Genomic DNA, 23461 nt, shown 5'->3' on the forward strand with positions numbered 1-23461 from the left:
TTCTTCTTCTAAGAAACCTTTTGTTTCCACCAGTATCGACTCTGTTTGTGCAACTGAATACATTATATACCCAGAACAACTGTGTTGTGCTTAAGGTCTGGGTAGATGCTGTGCTGACTGCTGCTTCTGACTGAGCAATATTGTTGGACAAATTGGAGCATAACCCAGGCAAAGCTAAGAAATCACTATTTGAAAATTACTTTATTAACAACCGGGCAAAATTGTCTACCTATAAGATATTCAACCACTTGTCTCTGGATATGATAAGATATGGCATTTATAACACGCCTATACACAAGTGTTTCAAGGCGCGACCAGATATGGGAGGGGGAACGGAGGGAAGACAGAGACTAGGCCAGGTGATATTGAGATTGTGCAGGGGGAGGGGGCAGTGCATTACATTAAAAATAAATAAAAGGGCGGTCAGCTGGGGGCAAGTGCAAGGGTAAGTGCAGACTTCAGGTGTTGATTGCTGGTAGGGGGCTGTGGGGATACAGAAACAGTCCCCAAGTGCAGGCAATGCCAGGGAGGCAGTGCAGGGGTGCAACTGGCAGGGGAGGGGACCTGGGCACGAGATCAGAGGGTAGCCAGGTGACCAGTGCAGTTTCAGCCAGGAGTTCAGCAGGGGAGAGGAGGAGAGAAAGCAGAAGCAAAGAGAAAGGTTTTGAGGTGCTTCCAGAACCGGAGATGGTTCTCCTCAATTTAAGGGAGTCAGGGAGGCTGTTCCAGTGGGAGACCCCAGCCGAAGAAAGAGATCTACCACCAACTCGTTGCTTGGAGAAGCAACTGACCATGAGGGAGTTGGAGGTGATGAGCGAAGGGCTTGAGAAGGAAGATATTTAGGAAGAGAGAGTTGAAGGTATTGAGGCCTTAGGCCCCACAAGGTCTTGTGGACAATGCAGAGGATTTTGAACTTAATCCTCGCAGCCACTGGGAGCCAGTGCAGAGACTTCAGTCCTGGAGAGATACGATCCCTGGGCTTGAGGCCAAGGACAAGTCTCGCAGTCTTGTTCTGGATGAGTTGCAGAGGGCGGAGAGTAGAAGCAGGCAGATTTAGAAAGAGGCTGTAGCAGTAGTCCGGCCTAGAGAGAACCAGTACTCTGGAGACAGTGATCTTCTGGGATAAGGAGAGGAAAGGAAAAATACCTCTGAAGAGGTGCAGCTGGTAGTGTGACTTCTTACAGATGTCAGAGATGTGAGGAGATAAGGAGAGTGTGGAGCTGAAGATGACACTGAAGTTTTTAGCCTCACAGGTAGGAGCAGGAAGAGGGCCAAGAGAGGCCGGCCAGAGAGTGACAGGAAAGGAGGGAGCAGGTGTGCCGATGATGAGGATCTCTGTCTTACTGGCATTAAGGCAGAGATCATTGGCGGCACACCACTCCTGGATAGCAGACAGACAGTCCGAGATGAGAAAACGAGAAGTGGCGCAAGGGAGCCTGAAAATGAGTTGTGTCATTCCACATAGCACTGAAAGTTGGGGCAGAGAGCGGCACTGCAGTGGGCAAGAAGTGCCAGGTATTGGTTGAACATCCAGGGAGAGAGGTTAGACTCCTGGGGAACACCACAGGTGGAAATAGAGATGTTTAGTTCGAGTTAGTTCTTCCTAATTTATACATAATGTCTTTTGTTATTAATGTTTATTTTTTTTCTTTCTTATTTCTTTTTTCATTCTCAATTCTTCTTTTTATGCTGGTTTGTAAAACGTTATTATCTGTAGAATGTGTTTCTGTGTAAAAAGTCAAAAATTCATACTAATATCACATTAAATAAAGAAAATGGGACCTGGGAGGGTCGATCTGAGAGTAAAGAGCCAAGCCAGGGGCCTGATCGGTGATACCCAGGTTATCACAGAGACAGTTGAGCAGGATGGCATGGTTGACCGTGTCAAAGGCAGAAGAGAGATTGAGTAAGATGAGGACACAGGGGGTGTTGGAATATAGGTTGGAGAGCAGGTCTTCATGGATGTTCAGGAGAGCAGTTTCCGTGCTTCTGGCAGCGCTGAAGCCAGACTGATGGTCATGAAGACAACCAACATATTCAGTGTGAAGATTAAGCTGGGAGATGGCCAGCCTTTCCAGAAGGTTGCCTAGGAAGGGACTGATGGAGATTGGGCGATAGTTAGCCGGGCAGGAGGTGTCGGCTATGGGTTTCTTAAGAAGAGGGTACACAAGGGAGGGCTCCAGGGGGAGACAGGAAGACTACAGTGGTGAAAGAGTGGTTGCAGAAGTCAGCCATAGGAAGAGCCAAGGTTTCAATGTGGCCCTTTATGGTTTTGGAGGAGCAGGGGTGAACCTCTTTTGACAAGACTTTCATAGATCGGGCTTGTTTAGAAACCTTGTCTGGGGAGAACAGGTGAAAGGCAGAGAAGGAGGGAGGAGAGGTGGCCGAAGAAGGGCCAGAGGAAGAGCAGGGTATAGAGGGGGCGGGGGGAGAGGAGGAGAGAAAGGACAGGATATCCTAAGTTTTAGAGATGAAATGAGAAGCCAGGGCAGTGCACAGGGCCTGGGAGGGGACAGGAGGTGTAGAGACTGCAGCAGTATTGGCCAGGTCCTTGCAGATTTTAAAAAGTTCAGCCGAGTTGTTAGGTGCTGCAGAAACGCGGACGTGGATGTGGGCTCTCTTCTTGGTGCGGACAGAGAGCCAGTATTGATTTTGGAGCAGGCAGCTGGACATTTTGTCAGAGGATGTAGCACCCCATTTCCTCTCAGCCACCCTGCACTTGCGTTTCAGGGTGGCGAGGTCTGAGTCGTACCAGGAGTTGCACTTGGCTTTGGTCTACAAGCGCATCCTCATGAAAGGGGCAGGAACATCGAGAGTATCAGATATAGCAGAGTGGAGTATGGAGAGGGCTGTGTCAGGGTGTGAGTCAGCCAAAGGGGGACGAGCGGGTGAGAAAGTGGCGGCGAAAGCCTCAACTGACACATGCTTCATGGGTTGGATAACCAAGAAGGTAAGTGGCAGTGCAGGATTTGGCTTCACTTGAGGGGTGGAGAGAGTGAGCTGGGAAGAAAGGAGAAAGTGATCAGTCCAGGATATAGGAGTGGTGAGAGGGATAGAGAGGGGAAGGTCTATAGAGATCATAGCATCAAGAGTGTGCCCTGCAGAGTAAGTCGGGTCAGAGGGGAGGATAGAGAGTGAGAGAGAGTCACAGAGGTTGTGGAAGAGTCCAGAGGAAGGACAGGAAGCATCCAGGTGGATGTTAAAGTCTCCAAGAAGGAGGAGTTGGGTGGTTGAGACCAGGAGGGAAGAGGAGAGCTCCGCCCACTCAGAGAGGAAGATAGATGGTAGCCACAGTAAGGGGATGGCTAGGTCCGAGAGAGAGCCTGCAGATGAGGCATTCGAAAGAGGAGTAGTCCTGCATAGGAATGACAGAGGAAGGAATCCACTCGGGGAAGATCAGGGCTACATCCCGTCCGGAACTGTTGGACCTAGGCGCGGATATGATCTTGTAGCCGTCAGGGAGGAAAGTGTCAAAGCTCGTGACAGAGCTGACCATGAACCATGTCTCGGTGAGACCAAGGACATTGAGGTCAAGTTCTTCCAGGAGGCGCAGATGTCAGAGGAGTGTTTGACAGCTGAGTGAGAGTTGAGAGTGGCAATATGGAGAAGTTTGCCGTCCTTGAAAGACTTCCCAGGAGGGGTTCAAATCAGAGGTACACCCCGCAGAGGTGTAGAAGAAGCCCGAGTGGGGGGCAGAAGAGGAAGGAGGAGAGGGCAATGTAGCCAAGGAGGAGACAGGGGGGAGGCAAGGAAGTGTGGAAGGGGACAGCAGAAGGAAAAGGAAATTGATGAGGCGCAGGAAGTGTCTATCAAAGAGGAGAAGGTTGGCCTGAGGGCCTTGGACCAAGATGGTACCATTCGGGTAAACATTTATGACGACCTTAGAGGAGTCTAAGGAGGCCAGGAGGGCCTCCCACCAGGTGCCACCATTAATGGGAGAAGAAGAGAGAGGAAAAAGCACAGAGACTATATGAAGAGTCCATAGGTCTGGCGAGGGAATGACAGAGGATTTCGGTGAGGGTTTGCCTAGAGGAGGCACTGGTATCGGTGTCAGCGATAGGGAGGCCTGGGTTGGAGACCAGGATATCCTTTTTAAACTTCTTCCTACCAGATTTAGTGAGGAGAGCAGGATAGTTGACAGAGAAGCAGTTAGAGAAAATAGGAGAGACAGAGAGCACCATAGAGTCGGTGGGGAGAAGAGGAAGGGGGAGGTTGAGTGAGGGGAACACAATAGAAGGACGGAGGGAGGGACGCAAGCAGACGAGACAGAGGGAGACGAGACAGTAGTAGACAATTGGACAAGACGACAGGCTCTCAGACAATGGTAGAAAGTTTGCTAGATGATTACTTTGCTAAGAAGTCAAAACCACAGAGTGGCACTACTTTCACAATGTCGTTTAGATACTGGAGAATAACACACATAAGTCTGAGAGTCCTGTATAAGGGGAAAAAGGCCTAGGTTTCACAATTCAATTTTAAATACTTTCACAATGCAATTTATTTTTTAAATACCAGAGAAAAACACACCAAAGTCTGAGAGTCCTATATAAGGGGAAAAAGACCTAGGTTATTTAATTTTCTCCAGAAATACTTGACAAAACATGCATCAAGAACTACTAGACATTTCTGGCTGCACATAAAATGAAATCTACTATCAGCCAATGATGTGTTGGGTGCTCGGGTATTGGTTCCATCTTCTGAACACTTATGTCGATGCAGCAGTAATGAATGTGAGTCCTTGAAACATCTTGTTGTGGAATGTCGGTCTTAGCTGCCCATTGAGAGGAACTTTTTTAAACAATATTTTTGCACTCGCCCACTGTTAAATTGGGCTTTCTGGTGGCAACTTTTAGTGACTCACAATGGCAGACAGTTAATTAATGTGATTAACTTTTTAAAAATGCTCCAAACTTTGAGTGCAATTTCTCCGTTTTAAAATATTTTTATGGAGAAACATGTATAATGCGATATGAGTTTTACGATTTTTTATGAGTGTTGTGAATGTTGAATTATCTGATCTATATCTGTGTGTAAAGTTTTGTTTGTAAACTATATCTCCATAAATAAATAAATAACATGACCCAGTGGCACTGGATTCCTAAAGGTCCTTATGCTATGAAAAATAATTGATCATGTAGTGATTATGTGCATACAGATTTCAGTTCTGGAATGCAACGTAACAGGCAAGTGACTTTTCTTCATCTTCTTAATTCGGTTAATGTGCTTCTGTTTTTGACTTTTTCTCGTAGCTGTTTGGTAAGTGAGTAAAACTAAGTTCTTTTATAAAATACTTAAACTCTTAAGCGAAATAATATAAATTGTGCAGGCATTGACGAATCAGTACAAGAGTGTACATAAGAATGGGCATGTGTTAAGATGTACTTTTGAAAATAATTGTAGATTTTTATCTCTTTTTGGTTGAATGACAGGTGGGAAAATAAAGATGTATATGCAACGGCAATCCGAAACCTAAGAATGCTGGAACTCAGGAATAATGACTGCATGACTGCAGTACGGGCAGGCCTCGGCTCTATAATACCCTTGCAGCTCTTAACAACTCTCACACCCCTTGAAATGGAGCTAAGAACATGCGGCTTACCTTACATCAACCTGGAATTTTTAAAGGTATTTTGATTTGTGAGTTTGTGTCCCAATTAAGTTGTAAGAAAAATGTTTCTATGAAATGTGCAGACTTCCAAAAGGAAACTAAAGACTCTGAAGCACCACATCTGTGACCATAGAAAGTAACCTTATGAAGTTGTGCTGTATCAAGTTGAGTATATAATCCCACACACACAGTGACATTTTATTGGGGTAAAGAATTGAAAAGGTTTCCATCTAACAGATATCTTCCCCCTCAGTCTCCTTTTATAATGACATGTCTCCAGGCACAAACAGAATTAAAAAATGTTTTTAAAAGCCGTTCATGAGTTATCAGTGAAATTCTAAGTTGACTGTCAAGTTAACATTGGCGCTGGACATGACATCCCAAGTATACACATTGAGCAGCCGTGACCCTTCCCTTTTTCCTTCACTACAGATACCTCTCTGAGAACTAATCCCACTTTTATTGGTACGTAGTAACTATTCTTTGTGATGGTAACACTGAAAACCTTGGCGTTTTTTGAAATAAATTTTATTGAGTTTGCTTGTCATAACAATAACAACCATATAGAGCAACAGGCTCCAATGTAATACTCAACATTCCTAACAACTTCTATGCCTACCCCTCTAAACCTTGCAATTTAAGCTCTAAAAAGAATGCAAAAGTTACACATGTGCGTCAGATCCACATCGGTACTCTGGGTCTGGAGTATGAGAATGATCCTTGCCCGACAATGTTTTTTTGTTTGTTTGTTTGTTTGTTTGTTTGTTTATTAATTTGTTAGGCGCACCAGACTCGTTAGTAAAAGGGCACAACAAAAAGGAAATGCAAAGCTTACAGGGGTTACGAATATACATATGATATACAATATTTATATAATTACACAATATACACAGTGTCCAGAATAGAGGCGAAGACAGGGAATAGTCGATGTAGTTACAGAAATAAGCAGTAGACGCTGTGCAAAAGAAATCTATGCCAAGAGTGAGCCCCTCGTGTAACACTTACAATGCATTCCAAAAGTATACAGGAAGGTCTTGAAGGCATTGAACAAGCCAGATAGGAGAAGCTATATTGCAGGTCATACGTTGCAATTTGACATACCCTTCTTGTGACGCAGTGGCAGAAGAAGTGAAGCAAAAGGTCACATTACTCAGGAAATTATCTTCTTGAAACACGATTTGGTCTCTGGCTAAAGCTACAGTAGAAGAACTGTAGGACTCAAAGTCCAAGCGCAGCTTCTATGATGAAGCAGTGATCTCCTTTCTTCACTTCAGTCACGTTGGAGGCGTTCAGACAATCAATTGTGTCACTATTCTAGCAGACTCCCGGCATTCACTGCTATAACTCATGCTTTTTCTTTGTCTGGACAGCACTCTGATTCCAAAGTCCCAACTCGCTATTCCTTGGATCGTTTTTGGGGATGTTTTGCTGATGGCACCTCGCCTGACTTGATGCTTCTGCCACTGCATGCTGGATCATACTCGCTCTAATAGATTCTGGTGCACTCAAGCTTTTTACATTCTGTAAAAAACAAGCGTTTGCTCATTTGCAGCATATTTTCAGTGTAGACTGCAAGTTGTCTTAGACTGTTTTTGAAGTATTTATTGCTGTTCTGATGGTTTTAGGGTTTCCTTCTGTTGAGGAATTTGTTGTTGATATATTCCCTTTTTAACATTATTATGTCCATGACATTCGAGGGGTTAGAGCTGTTTGTTGATATGGCAGACAAAGTTAACAAACAGACTGATATACTCATGTAGCCAAAGGAACGTTTCATGTGTTTGTCAGGCCTGCAGGAGCCCTGGATATCTTTGAGCAGGAACCCTTCTTCTACATATTTCATTTGTAGAAGGTGGCAAAGGAGCAAAAGCTGTTACGTTATGATCTGCAATTCTTATTGAATCGTGTGAGTGTGGTGATCACACATTTGGGCATAGATTGTGGCTTTGCTTTGCATGAATCCACTCTATGTACACCTGAATAACTTACACACAGTGTGTAAGATGTAATGTTGGAAGAAGCTCAGCATTTATCCGAAGATATTTGCGCGAATTTTCTGCTGCTGGCGCTAAAAGGCAAGAACACAGCCAAAAGAGTCCTAAAAATGAGTCTCCATACTATTAACTGTTTGTGCAGGTCAATGGGCACTATCATAGTAAGAAGAAATTAATGGATGTGGAGGTCTGGGGTTTCAACCATTGTGCAGAAAAAGGTATTCATTATTCCTTTCCACAGAGTGCATCTTTTTTACTCAAAGCCATACAAGACGATGAATTTAAGAACTTCAGCCATACTGCTAAATCCTTAGGCATTTATGCTCCTACTTCCCTTTCATTCACTCCAGGAAACACTATAATTCAGGAGGTTGCAGAACTTCTCCAGCATTGGATCTTTCATAGATTCAGATGCTTGAATATTCCCTGTCGTCAGACTGGGAATCCTCAGTGATATTAATGATTAAATTTTTTTTTTCATTTTTTTTTCTTTTGCTTTTTTTTAAAATATGCACACACTGCCAACTAGCAGTGCATGTACATAGCCCATTGTAGTCTGTGAGTCATTCCATTGTCTAGTCCCTCCACCTCATTTTGGTCCTTTATGGCCCCAACCAATGAGGTGGCAGGGCTTGCGCTCCGCCCCCGGCAGCCATCTTCAGATTTTTCACCGCAGTCTAACAGACACAGGGAATCCTCAAGCTCTCTGAGTTTTTCAAATCTTTTCTACTTTTGTGTGGAATATATTTCTTTCAAATATATTCAGCTTTGTTCCCCTACTTTAGGGGCTTTAGTCTCAGTGAAACCTTCGAGACAGAAAACTGTTGTTTTCACTACAAAATCGTTGTGTGAAATTTCTCTTCAGAAATGGCTGCACCTCAGGCTGTCGAGAAGCATTCCCTGTTCAGGGACTGCATGAGGTGCAAGAAGAAACTGGTGTACATGAAAGACCCACACGGACATTGCATTTATTGTCTGCACCCACATGACATCCAGAAATGCGATATTTGTAAAACATTTTCCACCAAAACCCTTCAGGACAGGCATAGAAGACTCCTTTTAGACCTGGAAGCCAGGGTCATTCTTCGGGTGAAGATTTTGTCAGGACAGCTCCTGTCCAATTCAGCATTCCATCTGAGAGGCAAACTTCAAAGAGAAGGTCATCTTCATTGGAAAGGAGTTCCTCTCCCATAGCTAAAAGCAAGAGGAAGCTGGAGTTGATACCCATCAGCCTCCATTGGACTCATCAAGCCAGAAGAAGAGGTCACTCTCATCAGCAAAACTACTTCCAGAGGTAAGGAGGAGTTTGCAAAAAACCGTGGGGGGGGCAGTCGACGGGGAAGCCTTCCACGAGCGAAGAGAAAGGTAAAGGCCCGTCATCAGCTATACCATCGACGAAGCCATCATCGTCGACAATCACGCATAAAACATTGTCGATGGTAATATCATCGCCATCAGATTTATCGTCCACGAAGCACTCGTCGACGAAGAAAACGTACCATTCGTCCACGAGGCATTCGTCCACGACGCACTCGTCCACGGAACACTCATCAACGGCCAAACCACATCCGTCGACGAAGCATTTGTCGACGGGATCCAGACCACAGTCATCGGCGAAGCCCTTGTCGACGGACAAACCACATTCGTCGGCGGGATCTAAAGCACATCCGTCGATGGAAGCACCGTCCACGGGATGCTCGTCAGCGAAGATAGCATCGCCCACAACACCGTCGGCTAGACCGCAAGTTCCTGCAGCTATGAAGAAATTGGGAGTCCGAGGCGCCTTCTGTGCATGATACACCTGTCATTGAGGATACTGAAGCTGAACCACTGGTACAGCAAGTTTCACCTGTAGGGGACATGGCAGAGAACTCCCTGATGTAATTCTCCAGGATGAATTTTCAGATGCAGAAGTGGTGGAAGAGAGACCTGGCCCCTTGCCAAAACAACACAGTCCTCCTTGGCTGCCGTCCACGGAAGAGGCCGAATATCCTCATGACCTGATACTTATGTTATCTGTACAGAGGATTGTAGAGGAATTCTACAGACGTCAAAGGGAGAAGGAGATCCCGACTGATCCCATGGAATCGGAAAACCTTCAGAGAGACTCATCTACAATTCCAGGCACGTCAGGAAGTTCACCTCACAGGGGTAGACCTCAAAAGCGGACGAGATCACCGGAACCTGCTCGAAGACCTAGGAGCAGCACTCACAGTGCTTCACCGACAAGAGTCCCATCACCACAGTCATCACATAGACCTCGATCTCCGGATGGAGATCCAACAATGGTACCATCCACCATTTCGGTTTCAGATTGGCAGGAGGATCCTTAGAGAATTCTCTGACCCAGAAGAAGGAGAAATAACACAGGAGCCTGACGCAACCAGTGAGTGGGATGACTATGTAGTCGAGAAGCCCAGGAGAAGAGATTCACCAGCCGAGGCCTCACCGCCAGATGATCTGGTTTCCTTCCACACCATAATAGGCAAAGCTGCAGAATTGTTTAAAATGTAGGTTGCATCAGAGGAAAGGAAATCGATGCTTTATGAGCACAGGGACAAACGCAGGAGAACGGTGACCACCATCCCTCTCCTCGACACCATCTGGGAGTCCGGATCCAAAATTCTATCTACGCCATGATCTACTCCTGCCTTAGTGTCCAGACCAGAGAAGAAATATAAAGTTCCAGAGTCTGCACCGCTTTGTTTGAGAGGGCACACAAAACTGGACTCGGTTATCACAGTGGCAGCAAGAAAGAAACTCGCCAATCCCGCCTCACCCTTGTCGGCACCACCGGACATAGACGGACGTAAGCTGGAAGCCATGGGCAGGAAGGTATCATCTTCTGCATCGCTCACCATCAGAGCGGGTAATGCGCTGGCCATGACCGCAAAGTTCAATCACGAGCTTTGGCTCTGCATGTCCAAATTGGCGAAGCAGCTACCACCAGAGCTCCAGGAAGAGGCTAGGTCAATAATCGCTGACGGTGAAGCAACATCGGATCATATGATCGACGCAGCGGTTGATGTGGCCGAATCAGGTTTCAGACAGATAGCGCATGGCACAGTACTCAGAAGGCAGGCCTGGATGAAGGCTACTAATTTTAGGCCTGAAGTCCAAGCGCAGATATTAGACATGCCCTTTGATGGACAAGATCTCTTTGGAAAGAAGATAGACGACCATCTGAAGGGAATCAAAGCAGACACAGCCCGAGCCATCAGTTCTTTAATGGACAAAAATAAGGACCATCAATCTTTTCGTCCCTTTAGTGGCTCATCTTCCAAATTCAGAGGATACAGTCGTTCCTCGTATGGGCAGAAAGACAAGGCGGCACGTATCATGACAATAAATATCAGTCATCCAACAGATAAGCCCATAGAGGCATGCGTAGCTCCGCCCAAGGGAAGTCTCAAGTCAAGCAAAACTGACCATCAAACACTTTCTCCTCAACGCCACACCCCGGTGGGGGGGAAGGGTAAGCCAGTTCTTCCAGCGCTGGCAGTCAATTACATCGGACAAACCGGTGTTGCAGGTGATCCGAAAGGGTCACACCTTAGAATTTCTAGACCAACCTCCTTCCCTGCCTCCAACTGCGCGCAGGGTGCATATGTTACGGCAAGTCATATCCGAGGTGCAAAAACTACTCCGGAAGGCAGGGGTAGAACCAGTGCCGTACACTCAGAGGGGAAAGGGTTTCTACTCCTGCTTCTTCCTCATCAGAAAGAAAAACAATCAGTGGAGGCCCATCTTAGACCTGAGGGCACTCAACAAACCTATCAAACGCACACAATTCAAGATGGTGGCTTTACAAGGAGTGCTATCTTGGTTAAACAAGCACGACTTCTTGGCCACTTTAGACTTGGAGGATGCATACTTCCATGTGCCGATCCATCCAGCACACAGACAGTTCCTCAGGTTCACGGTGGGAGAGCTTCATTTCAGTTTAGCGTGCTCCCGTTCGGGCTAAAATCGGCACCAAGAGTTTTCACAAAATGCTTGGCGCCTGTAGCTGCAAGTCTCAGGAGGGCAGGAATGGATGCCTTTCCTTACCTGGAGTTCCACTGTAAGGGCTTGCTCAGCAGTGTCAAGGACCATCAGCCTCCTAAAAGAGTTAGGTTTTTCCATAAATAACACAAAGTCCTGCCCCGTTCCCAGCAAAACAGCTCTCTTCCTGGGAGCCAAGCTCGATACCAGCATTCCCAGGATGAGGCCATCGACAGAAAGGGTAGCAGCGATTCTATGCTCAACATCTAGCTTCCTGGAGAAAGAGACAACATCTGTACGCTCTTACAAATCCCTTCTGGGCATGATGTCATTGTGCATATTCCTCATACCAAACTGCAGGCTACGCATGAGACCAGTTCAGGAGGCCCTGGACCACCAATGGAAACAAGCTCTTGGATGCTGGGAGGACTTTGTCCAGATTCCATCGACGTTGCACAAAGCTCTTTGATGGTGGAATGTTCTGAGAAATCTTCTGCAGGGGATGCCTCCCAAGCACCGACATCGACCCTTCTGCTGAGGACGGACGCTTCCTTATCAGGATGGGGCGCTCATCTTGCGAACCTCCAAACCAAGGGCACTTGGTCGACACAAGAGTCCCAACTTCACATCAATGTGTTAGAGCTCAGAGCCATAAGGTTGGCGATGAAAGCCTTCCTACCAGTGATAGCTGGCCAAGTGCTTAAAGTCCAGACAGACAACGCGACCTCCATGCACTACACAAACAAGCAGGGAGGCACGAGGTCAGAAGTCCTATCACAGGAAGCCAAACAGCTATGGGCACGGGCCTTACACCACGGAGTGCAAATCAAGGCAGAGCATCTTCCGGGAGTGGACAATGTCCTAGCGGACAGACTAAGCAGGGAATACACGTCGTCCCACGAGTGGGAACTGGACGAAAAGGAAACCCAATGGATTTTTGCCTTATGGGGCCACCCGCATATCGACCTTTTTGCCACCAGGAACAACAAAAGGTGTAAGAAGTTTGCCTTAAAATACCCGGAGTACCAATCACTGGGAGACGCGTTCTCAGTGAATTGGATGGGGAAGTTCCTCTATGCCTTTCCTCCGATTCCCCTCATGGCGAGGGTACTTCGCAGGTTGAAAGAACAGGATTGTTATATGATCCTAATCGCACCGGATTGGGCACGGCAAGTCTGGTACTCGACACTGAAGCATCTATCGCGTCGGCCCCCGATTCGCCTCAGGATGCATCAATATCTGTTAACACAACAGAACCACAAGGTCCTCCACCACGACCCGAGGAGCCTATCCCTCAAGGCATGGTTCCTGAGCAGCGCAAACTGATAAACCTGAAGCTCCCATCAGGATGCTGGGATAACATCAGGGCCGCGAGAGCCCCTTCGACGCAAGTTACCTACACCAATAAATGGACCCGTTTCTCCAAATGGTGCGAGAACTCTGCAATCGATCCTTTCACGGTCTCGGTGGATCAGGTTCTGCCCTACTTGTTGTACCTAGCTAAGTCAGGGCTATCATTGCCCTCCATCAAGGTCCATCTCTCAGCCATAGCGGCGTACACGACAACCCCGGAGATGCAATCCTTGCTTTCTTTACCGGCAGTTAAAGTCTTCCTGAAAGGGCTGATGCGTACTTATCCTCCTGCGCCTTCACCAGTTCCGAACTGGAACCTCAACACCATCTTGACAGCCCTCATGCAACCTCCCTTCGGACCCATACACAGATGCGAGGTGAAATTCTTGTCCTGGAAAACAGCTTTTCTGATAGCCATCACATCAACCAGAAGGATCGGTGAGTTACAAGCTTTGTCTTCTGAGCCTCTGTTTACTTTGTTCCAGAAGGACCGTGTCATTTTAAGACCACATCCTAAGTTCCTTCCCCAGGTGCTTTTGGAGATGACACTCACTGAGCGCATTTTTTTACCAACCTTTTTCCAGAATCACGCTTCTGAAGCGGAAAGAACATGACATTCTCTAGACGTTTCTAGAGTATTGAAGTTTTATTTACAGAGAACCAAAGAGTTCCGCTCTTCAAACCGACTGTTCATTGCCTTGTCTGGCTGTAACAAAGGTCAACATATCTCTAAACAGAGTCTGACACGCTGGGTATCGTCTTGCATCACCCACTGCCATCAGATGAAAGGCGACCCTCTAATTAGACCGCCATCTGCACACTCCACCAGAGGAAGGGTGGCGTCAACAGCATTACACGCAGGGGTAGCCTTGGAGGACATATGCAGAGCCGCCACGTGGAGCTGAAGACACCAACAAAGAAACTGCAGTTGGTGAGGCAGTGCTCTGCCATCTCTTTGCATAAGGAAGGACCAGCCTCCTTTCCCACCTTTCCCGAGGTATGTGTAACCATTGTGTTGCTGCATGGTAAAGGTTTCATATATGTAATGATGGTGGCATGTTTAACTGCTTGGTATTCTATTCAAGCATCTGAATCTATGAAAGATCCAATGCTGGAGAAGTCTTAGTTACTTACCTGTAACTGTATTTCTCCAGCAGCGATATCTTTCATAGATTCACGTGCGCCCGCCCGCCTCCACTAAGAGGCTGCTCCTATTCTTGGCATCCATCATAATGTAACACCTACGGTTCAAAATCTGAAGATGGCTGCCGGGGGCGGAGCGTAAGCCCTGCCACCTCATTGGTTGGGGGCCATAAAGGACCAAAATGAGGTGGAGGGACTACACAATAGAATGGCTCATAGACCACAATGGGCTATGTACATGCACTGCTACTTGACAGTGTATGTATATTTAAAAAAAATGTAATAATTAATATCACAGAGGATTCCCAGTCTGACGATGCAGAATATTCAAGCATCTGAATCAATGAAAGATACCTTCTCCTGCTGCTTGTATAGCAACACAAATCCCAGGGGGAATGACTCCCCCTGGCTTGCAGGTTTCACACCGCCTTTATACAGTTCCACGTCCATGAGAATGGCTCCCTTCTCCTGGTGTAGATCTATACAGTTTCCAATAAAACAAGGGGGAATGATTCCCTTCCCCTGGAGTCTCCAGCACAACTCCCAGTTGAGGACCAGGAGAATGGCTCCCTTCTCCTGGTATTGCTTGGCACAGTTCGTTCTAACAATCTGCAGCTTGATGTACACTTTGGCACTCTGGTTTGTTGTTAGCAAAGTCTTTGTTGATCACTGTGCTAAATGCTTTCACTGCGACAAGGATGTTCTCCTTGTTTGCTCAGTTCCCTTTTGTTGCGGTCACAGAACCTTCTCTGGTGGTCAGTCGGCTTATTGTTGCCACTATGATGAGGAAGCTCTCCTCGGATGCCTGGTTTCCAATGGTTAGGGTCTCCGACCAATCTTTGGTTGTCACTGGGCTTATTGTTGCCACTGCGATGAGGAAGCTTTCCTCTAATACTCTCAGTATTTGCTGCTTTTGGGTCGCAGGCCCTTCTCTAGTGGTCAGTGGTTCTCTTTCCCACTGTGATGAGGAAGATTTCCTTTAATACTCTCAGTATTTGCTTTCGGGTCCCAGATCCTTCTAAAGGGAGGACCCTTTAGCTTCATCTCATGTGTTAAAACAATACATATGTTTACTTTCAATAAAATGGTTCTGAACAGTGGGCATCACTAGGGAATGTGGGTTAGTGACAACATTCAATGGGATGTACCCCAGGTGATCGTTCTTGTCCCCAGAGGGGGAGTCCATCCCCATGAGTTCCTCCTGCATTAAACCACCCATAGGGGGACTACTGAGTAGCAGCCACGCCTCATGGAAAACGGCTCCCCCTTGGGAAGAAGTGACGACACCTTGTGAATCGTCACAGTATCCATAGCCTATTCTAGAGCTCTGCCACTTAAGCATATTTCTGCAAAAGGAAAGCTCATTTTCGACTGAGATTCTTCAGGTTTTTTTTAGAAAGACTTTGTCCCTCAACCGCCATTAATATACTCACCTGGCATTCTATTGTTTCATTGAGTACAATTTTATAGCACACCGCAATATCATTAAATGTTATTCAGTCAACCATTTGAAAGTACACAGATACATAATTTTACCGTTAGACTGTAGAATACGTGACATGGTTTTGCACTGCATTGTATTGTCATTTTATGTTGAAAATAAAGATATTTGGGGAATTTAAATTAGAGTTAAAATAGTTGTTAACAGTTTAAACTTAAATGTAATGCTGTTAGCTTTTAACAACTGTGTGCAGTATGTCTTTTTTCTATGTCCACAATCTGAGTCATGGCTAGAAGACACACGCTGGATGTCCTGTCCCGTGTAAGGATAACTTTTTAAAAATGTGTTTGGGAGTCATTTTGCTCTACATGGAAATTGATACCAAGAAGTTAGCGCTGGAAACATGATGTCTGTATTATTTTTAAATAGCATTTAAAAATTGTCATTTTTACTTGTGGTTTGGTGAGGAGTGTTCAAGGCTAAAGATGGTGTCCTTACAATGGCCTTTAGCATTCTGTGGTCGCACGATCTTTGTGATCAAATGCCTACGGGCCATTTGGTGCACAATATAAATGTATTAAAGGAATGGTTTGGTAAAAAATGTTTATTGCCCCTATGGGTCGGCCATGTGTTTTTAAGCCTAAGTTGCTCGATTTTAGAAAAATTTCCTATGGACCTTACCCGAGTTTTCGTCCATTAAACGCACGTGAAAACAGGCATCAGGGAGCTGCCATTTTGTGATAATCCTATCATTTCCCCCATCGCCCTGGCTGACCTGCTTTTGCAGCACTAAATCATATCCCCCGCCCCTGAGCATGTCATCAGCAGACGCGTACCGCCCATTTCACAACACCAAAGCACGTCTCGTGTCAACATTCGCTGCGCTTCAGCTAATGACGTGTCGCCATGGAAATAGCAGGACGCCTCTTTCCTCAATAAGTATAAACAGACCGTTTCACAACACACAGCAGCTGATTTTCAATTCCATTCTCTCTCTGTGTTACTTTGAGTATTCTGTGACTCGTTTCTGTGCTCTGGTCAGCTACCTTCGTTGTTTGTAGCACGTGTGAACAGATACCAGTACCACCGCTATAAATTATTTTAGTTTGTTTAACACACAATGGCTACAATAATGCCCTACATGTACGAGCCCGAGTATACTGAGGAGGAACTACTGGAAAGGGAAACACGCAAAAACGATGGGGTCTTCGGACGGCAGTTGGGAGGACGATTCAACAGCTGAAGAGCCCTGACCTAGTCGCATGGACGGTGTTTCCACCTGGTGCACATGCAATCGGTGCAAGCTAATGCCAACCGAGGACGAGAACTGCTGCTGCTGTGAAAACTCGGGATGCGTGGCCTACATTTCGGAAGGCGAGCCACGACCGCAATGCATCACTGAGCTGCCAGACTTCAGGGCAGCCTGCCTCACACGGTCCGTGTTGAGGATATTGATGGTGCTTATGCACGAACTTCGTGCAACTGTTCGTCCTCGTAATCCGAGTAACGAGTAAGTATACCCTGCTTGTCATGCCACTCCTATTTCATGGTCTTCTACTATATCCAAAATTACATATACAAATCATTGTGACGCATGAAAGTGGTTCAATAGTGTGCAGTGTCTAGATAGCATTTGTCCGAGCAGAATGCCATTAGTTACAAGAATTGTCATTGACAACAAACGTTTATTAAACTTATCTTGGTCATTTAAAAACAGTTTGTTTCATTCCTTTTCACAGGTGGTACAGGCTGGTGGCCTATCGTTCCTTTACATGGTGGCTTCACGGGAGGCTTGGACACCGCGTTCGAAGAGTAATACCTGCCTGTGCCATAAGAGAAACGTTCCCGAGTGACACCGGTCAGTACAGGGGATTTTCTCTCAATGTGCTGCAAACTGACCTGTACAATGTGTAAAGTTTTGTATTTTTGTGTCATCAAAATAAGATACAAAATAAAACACCACATATATTTTAACAACGGTTGTTTCGATTTTTTAAATGAATCAAGTGTGTCACCATTCAAGGATGGATGTCAGACACCTGTGCTCCGAATGGGTGAAGGTCAGGTCGCTGTGAAGCAGGGTGGTCACTATCTAAGCTAACATAATATATTCTCAATAATGCATGCAGGTATTGAGGACACGTTTGTGGAGATGAACGAGCTATGTGCTTAGTTCAGGCTGGTTCACATGCAGGACAGTGATCGAAGAGGAAGAGTGATGTGTTACATTTATTAGCTGTTGCAAATACCTCTGGAGTTTTCCAGTCAGAGTGGGGACGAGGGTGGGGGCCATGCGCTGTGCGCAGTGAGGCCTGGTCACCAAGATGGATTGGAAAGGGGTACAAAAATGGATGCCCCGTGTCCTGCTCAGTGGTCCCATCTACGCGAATGTCAACCAAAGTTATCACATAAGGGCAAGGGGCGAACCCACTACTGGAGGCACTTGGTCAGAGTTTCTACTGAGAAGTAAAGGATGAGAGGGGCCTGATGGCCTCTCGCTCCCACACACTTGCCTGCATGCCCACCGGCCCATCCATCCCACCCCCCTCTATCAAAGGCGGTTTGCACCCGGGGATGAGCGCTGGCATGGGGGGCTGTCACGGGCGCAAACGGCCAAAGTGCCAAACAGCATGTACACTTCAAAAGGCATCCCACGCCCAGGGGCCATCGCTCACATGGCCTCCTCAGACCCCATGTCTCCAGGCAGGCCTCCCCTGAGGCAGGCCACCCCCCTGCAATCCACATAAGTGTGTCTCCATTCAGCAGTCTTCCTGTGCCTTATCTGCACGCCCCAGGCCCATCCATCCCACCCTCCTCTATCAAAGGCGGTTCGCACCCGGGGATGAGCGCTGGCATAGGCGGCTGTCACGGGCGCAAACGGCCAAGGTGCCAAACTACAGGTACACTTCAAAAGGCATCCCACGCCCAGGGGCCATCGCTCAAATGGCTTCCTCAGACCCTGTGTCTCCAGGCAGGCCTCCCCTGAGGCAGGTCGCCCCCCTGCAATCCACATAAGTGTGTCTCCATTCAGCAGTCTTCCTGTGCCTTATCTGCACGCCCCAGGCCCATCCATCCCACCCCCCTCTATCAAAGGCGGTTCTCGCACCCGGGGATGAGCGCTGGCATGGGGGGCTGTCACGGGCGCAAACGGCCAAGGTGCGAAACAGCATGTACACTTCAAAAAGCATCCCACGCCCAGGGGCCATCGCTCACATGGCCTCCTCAGACCCCGTGTCTCCAGGCAGGCCTCCCCTGAGGCATGCCACCCCCCTGCAAACCACATAATACCACGACATACACACGTCATTCATTCACAAACACACCCCTGTTTCTAATACTTTATTTTGTATTTGTATTTATTTTATTTATAACGCGCAACCCGCAGGCCCGGAGGCATCAGGGCGCAGTTTATAGGGTTACAGAGATGCATATATACAGAAATAGCAGTGCATACATTTAACAAAGGAATAACATTACATGAAGTAAAACAGGACATTTAGTACGAATAAAACAGTCAGCAGGTTAGAGTAAGTAAGACAGAGGCGCTGTGCAGGACTTAAGGCTGGTCTAGAAGCCAGGATCTAGTATTGGCTTTGAAAGTCTGAAAATACTCTTCAGCTCTGATTGTAGCAGGGAGGGAATTCCAAAGCTTGGACGCTAGGACCGGGAAGCTTGATCCCCCCTGCTTTTTGGAGTTTAAATCTAGGGATAGCAAGACAATGGGACTGGGCAGTTCTTAGAGGACGGGAGGTCGAGTGTCGCGACAGTCGACTGCCGAGATAGATGGGTGCCTTGTTGGCCAGGCATTTGTGCGTAATGGCGAGTGCTTTGAGTGAGATTCTTTGCTTGACAGGTAACCACTTTAGCTTTGTTCTAGTTTCGGAGATATGGTGGTTACGAGGGATGTTTAAGGCGGCACAAATGGCATTGTTTTGGGTAGTTTGGAGTTTATTTAGGTTCTCTTGACTGGTGCCTAGGTAGAGGGCACTGCAGTAGTCTATTTTAGCCATGGTGAGGGTTCTCGCTAGTGTGACAGTGTTGGAGGTGGTAAGGAAAGGTCTGCAGGCTGCAATGAGTTTGCATGTGTGTGCCGACGCAGATCTGACAGCATTCGTTTGTCGGGTTAATGATAAAGTAGCGTCAAGGTAGAACCCTAATGTTTTAGTGTCTTTTGAGACTCGAATGCTATTGCCGTCTATAGTGAATGATTGATATGCCGGTTCAAGTCTGCTCAGGCGTTGTGCAGTGCCCAAGATGAGAAGCTCTGTCTTATCGTTGTTTAGGCACAGCTGGTGTTGGGCCATCCAAGCTTGGATAACCAAGTAGACATCATTTAGGGCCTTGGTGTCAGCTGGATAATCACCAGTGATGGGGATGAGTATCTGGGTGTCATCCGCATAATTGGTGTAGGAAACACCCAGATAGTCAAGCACGTCAAAGAGTGGTTTTGTGAAAATGTTATAGAGTGTGGGTGACACACAAGAACCCTGAGGTACGCCACAGTGAATTGGGGAAGAGTCAGCGGCTGCGGATGGGGCAAAGACTCTCATGGATCGGTTGCTCAAAAAGGATTTGATCCATGCTGCAGCCGAGGATGAGAAGTTAGCAGCGGAGTGGAGGTGCTTGCAAAGGATTTGGTGATTGACCAAATCAAAAGCGGCCGAGAGGTCGAGAAGTAGTAGTGTTGCTAGCTTGCCCTGATCCTTTAAGGCCTCGATTTGGGTTTTGAGGTCAATTAACGCAGTCTCCGTCCCGTGTCCGGGGCGGAATCCAGATTGTCGTAGACCTAGCATGTTATTAGATTCCAAATAGTTTTGAATATCGTTTTATATAGATTATAGATGTATATTATAGATTATAGTTTTATGAACCACTTGATATGTCTCATGAAAACATCTTTGTGCTTTGCAAGTCAACTCCTGAACCTTCTACCTGAGAAGCACTGAGATCTATGCTAATCTGCTCGTCGTCGTGCTATCTGTGACCGCTTCGAGCAAACTCGTCAGTATGCTACCTGTGGCCATCTACCTGTTCTCCTGCAACATACTGCTCGGCATGCTGAATCCAACTGTTTGTTGGTCAAGGTAAGGCCATGTATCCTAGTCATATTTCGGTCATTTGTACATTTCTATCTATTTGCGATTACAGTTCCCAATAGAGCTATGGTCATTGGTCTCATTGCTATTGACTTGAGTTTCAATTGTTATGCTATCAATAGATCTATTTATTTTCATCTGTGTCAATTGTCATCGAATTGCATCCTTCGGGAGTCCAGTCTATAATGTAAGCATGTTTCCTTTTCGTGCAAGACTGAACATCCAAGGGACGAGTCACATGTTCAGAGTTTAGTCACATAATTAAAAAAATGTCTATAATTTATGCAAATACTAAGCCGCATATGATGAATTAGTATAGTTCCGGCAACCAAAACAAACCTTGCATTGAGCATGGTATGGTTCATTTACTTTTTTATGACATTTTTATTCATCAAGGTTTTATAATAATCTTGATATTTACTTTTCAGAATTTTCAACAATGCCTGCCTGTTCGATTAGCGGTTGCCCTTCGAATACCCATGCTAAATCTGAAGGCACTACAATGCATGTATTCCCGAAACTGTTGATCGAATAAGAGAATGGGTCAGACATTGCGGATATCCACTGGAGAAGCTGAAAAGTAGAGTCCAACAAGTCTTAGAGGACAAGAGGGGTGATCGATACTGCATCTGCAGCCGGCACTTTTCCTCGAACATGTACACCACATCTTGGGTAACAAAGAAGAATAAACGGCGAACTACACGAAAATTGCTCGCAAACGCAATCCCAACTCTATACGTCCACATTCCGCCACTGGTGAGTCAAGTGTCCGGATTTAGCTTTAGGCCTTGCGGTAGTGTTGTGGGTAGCCGAATGGATTAATTGATATTTTAGGTGTTGTGTCCCATGTCAATTTTTTAATATTTGCATTTCATCATCAAACAATAATTTACCTTTACAACTGCTTGACTAACCACTGAATCTGAAGCAAGAACATTCTACATCCATGATGTGCCTGAAGTTATCAACCACTTCTAGCGCGTATCGGGTAATCATACTTGGCTATTCCGCTACACACTTGTTTTATGCATGTCAAGTAATAGTTTCTATGTATCGTGTGATTATTTTACCAATTGTTTGGTTAGTGCTTTCCAATTGATATACACCTTAGTTGTCATCCCATGGTGTTTGTTTTCAGTTATAATTGGTGTTATCCATACTAATGCAAGTACTGTCTTTCAGAGAGATGCTGAAGCGTCCACCACATTGACAACAGCCCTAGATGTTCTTCAGCAGCACGAGGTATGGATACTGACAGCTCCATCGACCGTGATCATCAGGACTGGAACACTTGTCGTTTGATTGTTCTACACCATGTTTAATTCATGGTTAGCCATTGATATGTACCTGTGCGGTCTTCCCCAAGTGTGTGTTGTGTTTTCAATATTGTAATCCTTACTAATGCAAATACTTTGTTTCAGGCAGTTGTTGAAGCGTCAACCCACGCACTTGATGCGGAGCCTGACATTCAAGTAATTCCAGCAGAAGCGGGACCATGCGGATACGAATCGGCGCAACAGCTTTCGGAAGTTCGCACCACATTTACAACATCCATAGATATTCTTCAGCAGCACGAGGTATGGATACTGACAGCTCCATTGAGCGTGATTATATAACGTGATTCCATTTGCTATACTTTCTTCCCTCTTAACGCAAGTACTGAGCTTCCACTACAATCACAAGATCCCATTAGGTGATGCAGATGTAAAGAAATCGGAGAAATAAGTCGATTAAATCTGATCATATTTAAATATTCCTTGATTCTTTTAGACAATGCAACATTTGTGGGTATCTCTTTATATGTACCTGTGCCGTCGACCCCAAGTGTGTGTTATGTTTACAATATTGAAAACCATATTAACGCAAGTACTGTGTTTCAGGGAGTTGTTGATGCCTCCTCTTCAATACAATCATTCGTGGCAGTCCATGCAGAGCCAGAGGTATGGATACTGACAGCTCCATCGAACTAGGTCATCAGAGCTCGAATACTTGTCGTTTGATTGTTTCACACAATGTTTAAATCATGTTTGGCTATTGAGATGTACCTGTGTGTTCGTCCTCGTGTATTTTATGCTAACAATATTTTGATACACAGTAATGAAAATACTATGTTTCAGGGAGTCGATGGAGCCTCATTCCGTGCTGTATATGCGGATACAGAAAATATAGTTGTTGCAGCGCAAGAGGAAGGGGAGACATGCGGATACAAATCGGAGCAACAGCGTGCAGATGTTGAAGGTCGAGTCAAAAAAGTTGCAATGAAAAGAAACAAAAATAAGGTTAGTTACAAACAGTTCATAACTTTAGATTTTTTTTTGTGCTGGGGACTATTTTATGTTTTTTTCCAGTCAATTGTACTATACTTTATCTTGTGTTTAAACTGAACATCCCTTTTTCAATCTGTCCTCTAGTTACCCGTGGGAGACGTTGCTTGCCAGACCATTTACACTATGGAGGAACTATTAATTCAGACGCAGCGTGTTGAGACTCGGGATGCTCATGTCCAATGGCCAGAACATGAAATGAATGTGTCCGGAGAATCCAGCAAAGTTGTATTGGACCATTGTTACAGTTTGACCGCACCACCACAACAACATGATACTGGATGTATTGAAGATAGCTCTGAAGTAGTCGCAGATCAATTCACACAATCTACACCCGCCAAAAAAATGCCACCAAAAAAGCTGTTAACATTGTTGTGTTCTCCCATCAATGTTGAGGTAGCAGTTGTTGAAATGACAGAGAATGAACCAGCAGCAGCATTCACCGACGCATCAGAACTTGATAGCAGCGATATTTCTTTCAAATGTGGTGATATGTCCTCAAAGTCACAGGCCGAAAC

At 45.9% G+C, this 23461-nt stretch overlaps 1 protein-coding gene across 8 annotated transcripts in view; it reads left to right on the plus strand.

Moving 5' to 3' along the window:
• The window catches only part of HECTD4 (HECT domain E3 ubiquitin protein ligase 4), a 4298785-nt gene that overhangs the window by 4222946 nt on the left and 52378 nt on the right, over positions 1–23461 (plus strand). For all 8 annotated transcript variants that reach the window (XM_069619495.1, XM_069619492.1, XM_069619493.1 and 5 more), the window contains one exon: positions 5430–5625. In XM_069619495.1, coding sequence (XP_069475596.1) covers positions 5430–5625 — 196 coding nt within the window. The remainder of the gene's footprint in view (positions 1–5429; positions 5626–23461) is intronic.

This window comes from Ambystoma mexicanum, chromosome 10, assembly GCF_040938575.1.
Source record: "Ambystoma mexicanum isolate Mex_15411 chromosome 10, UKY_AmexF1_1, whole genome shotgun sequence".
Taxonomy (NCBI): domain Eukaryota; kingdom Metazoa; phylum Chordata; class Amphibia; order Caudata; family Ambystomatidae; genus Ambystoma; species Ambystoma mexicanum.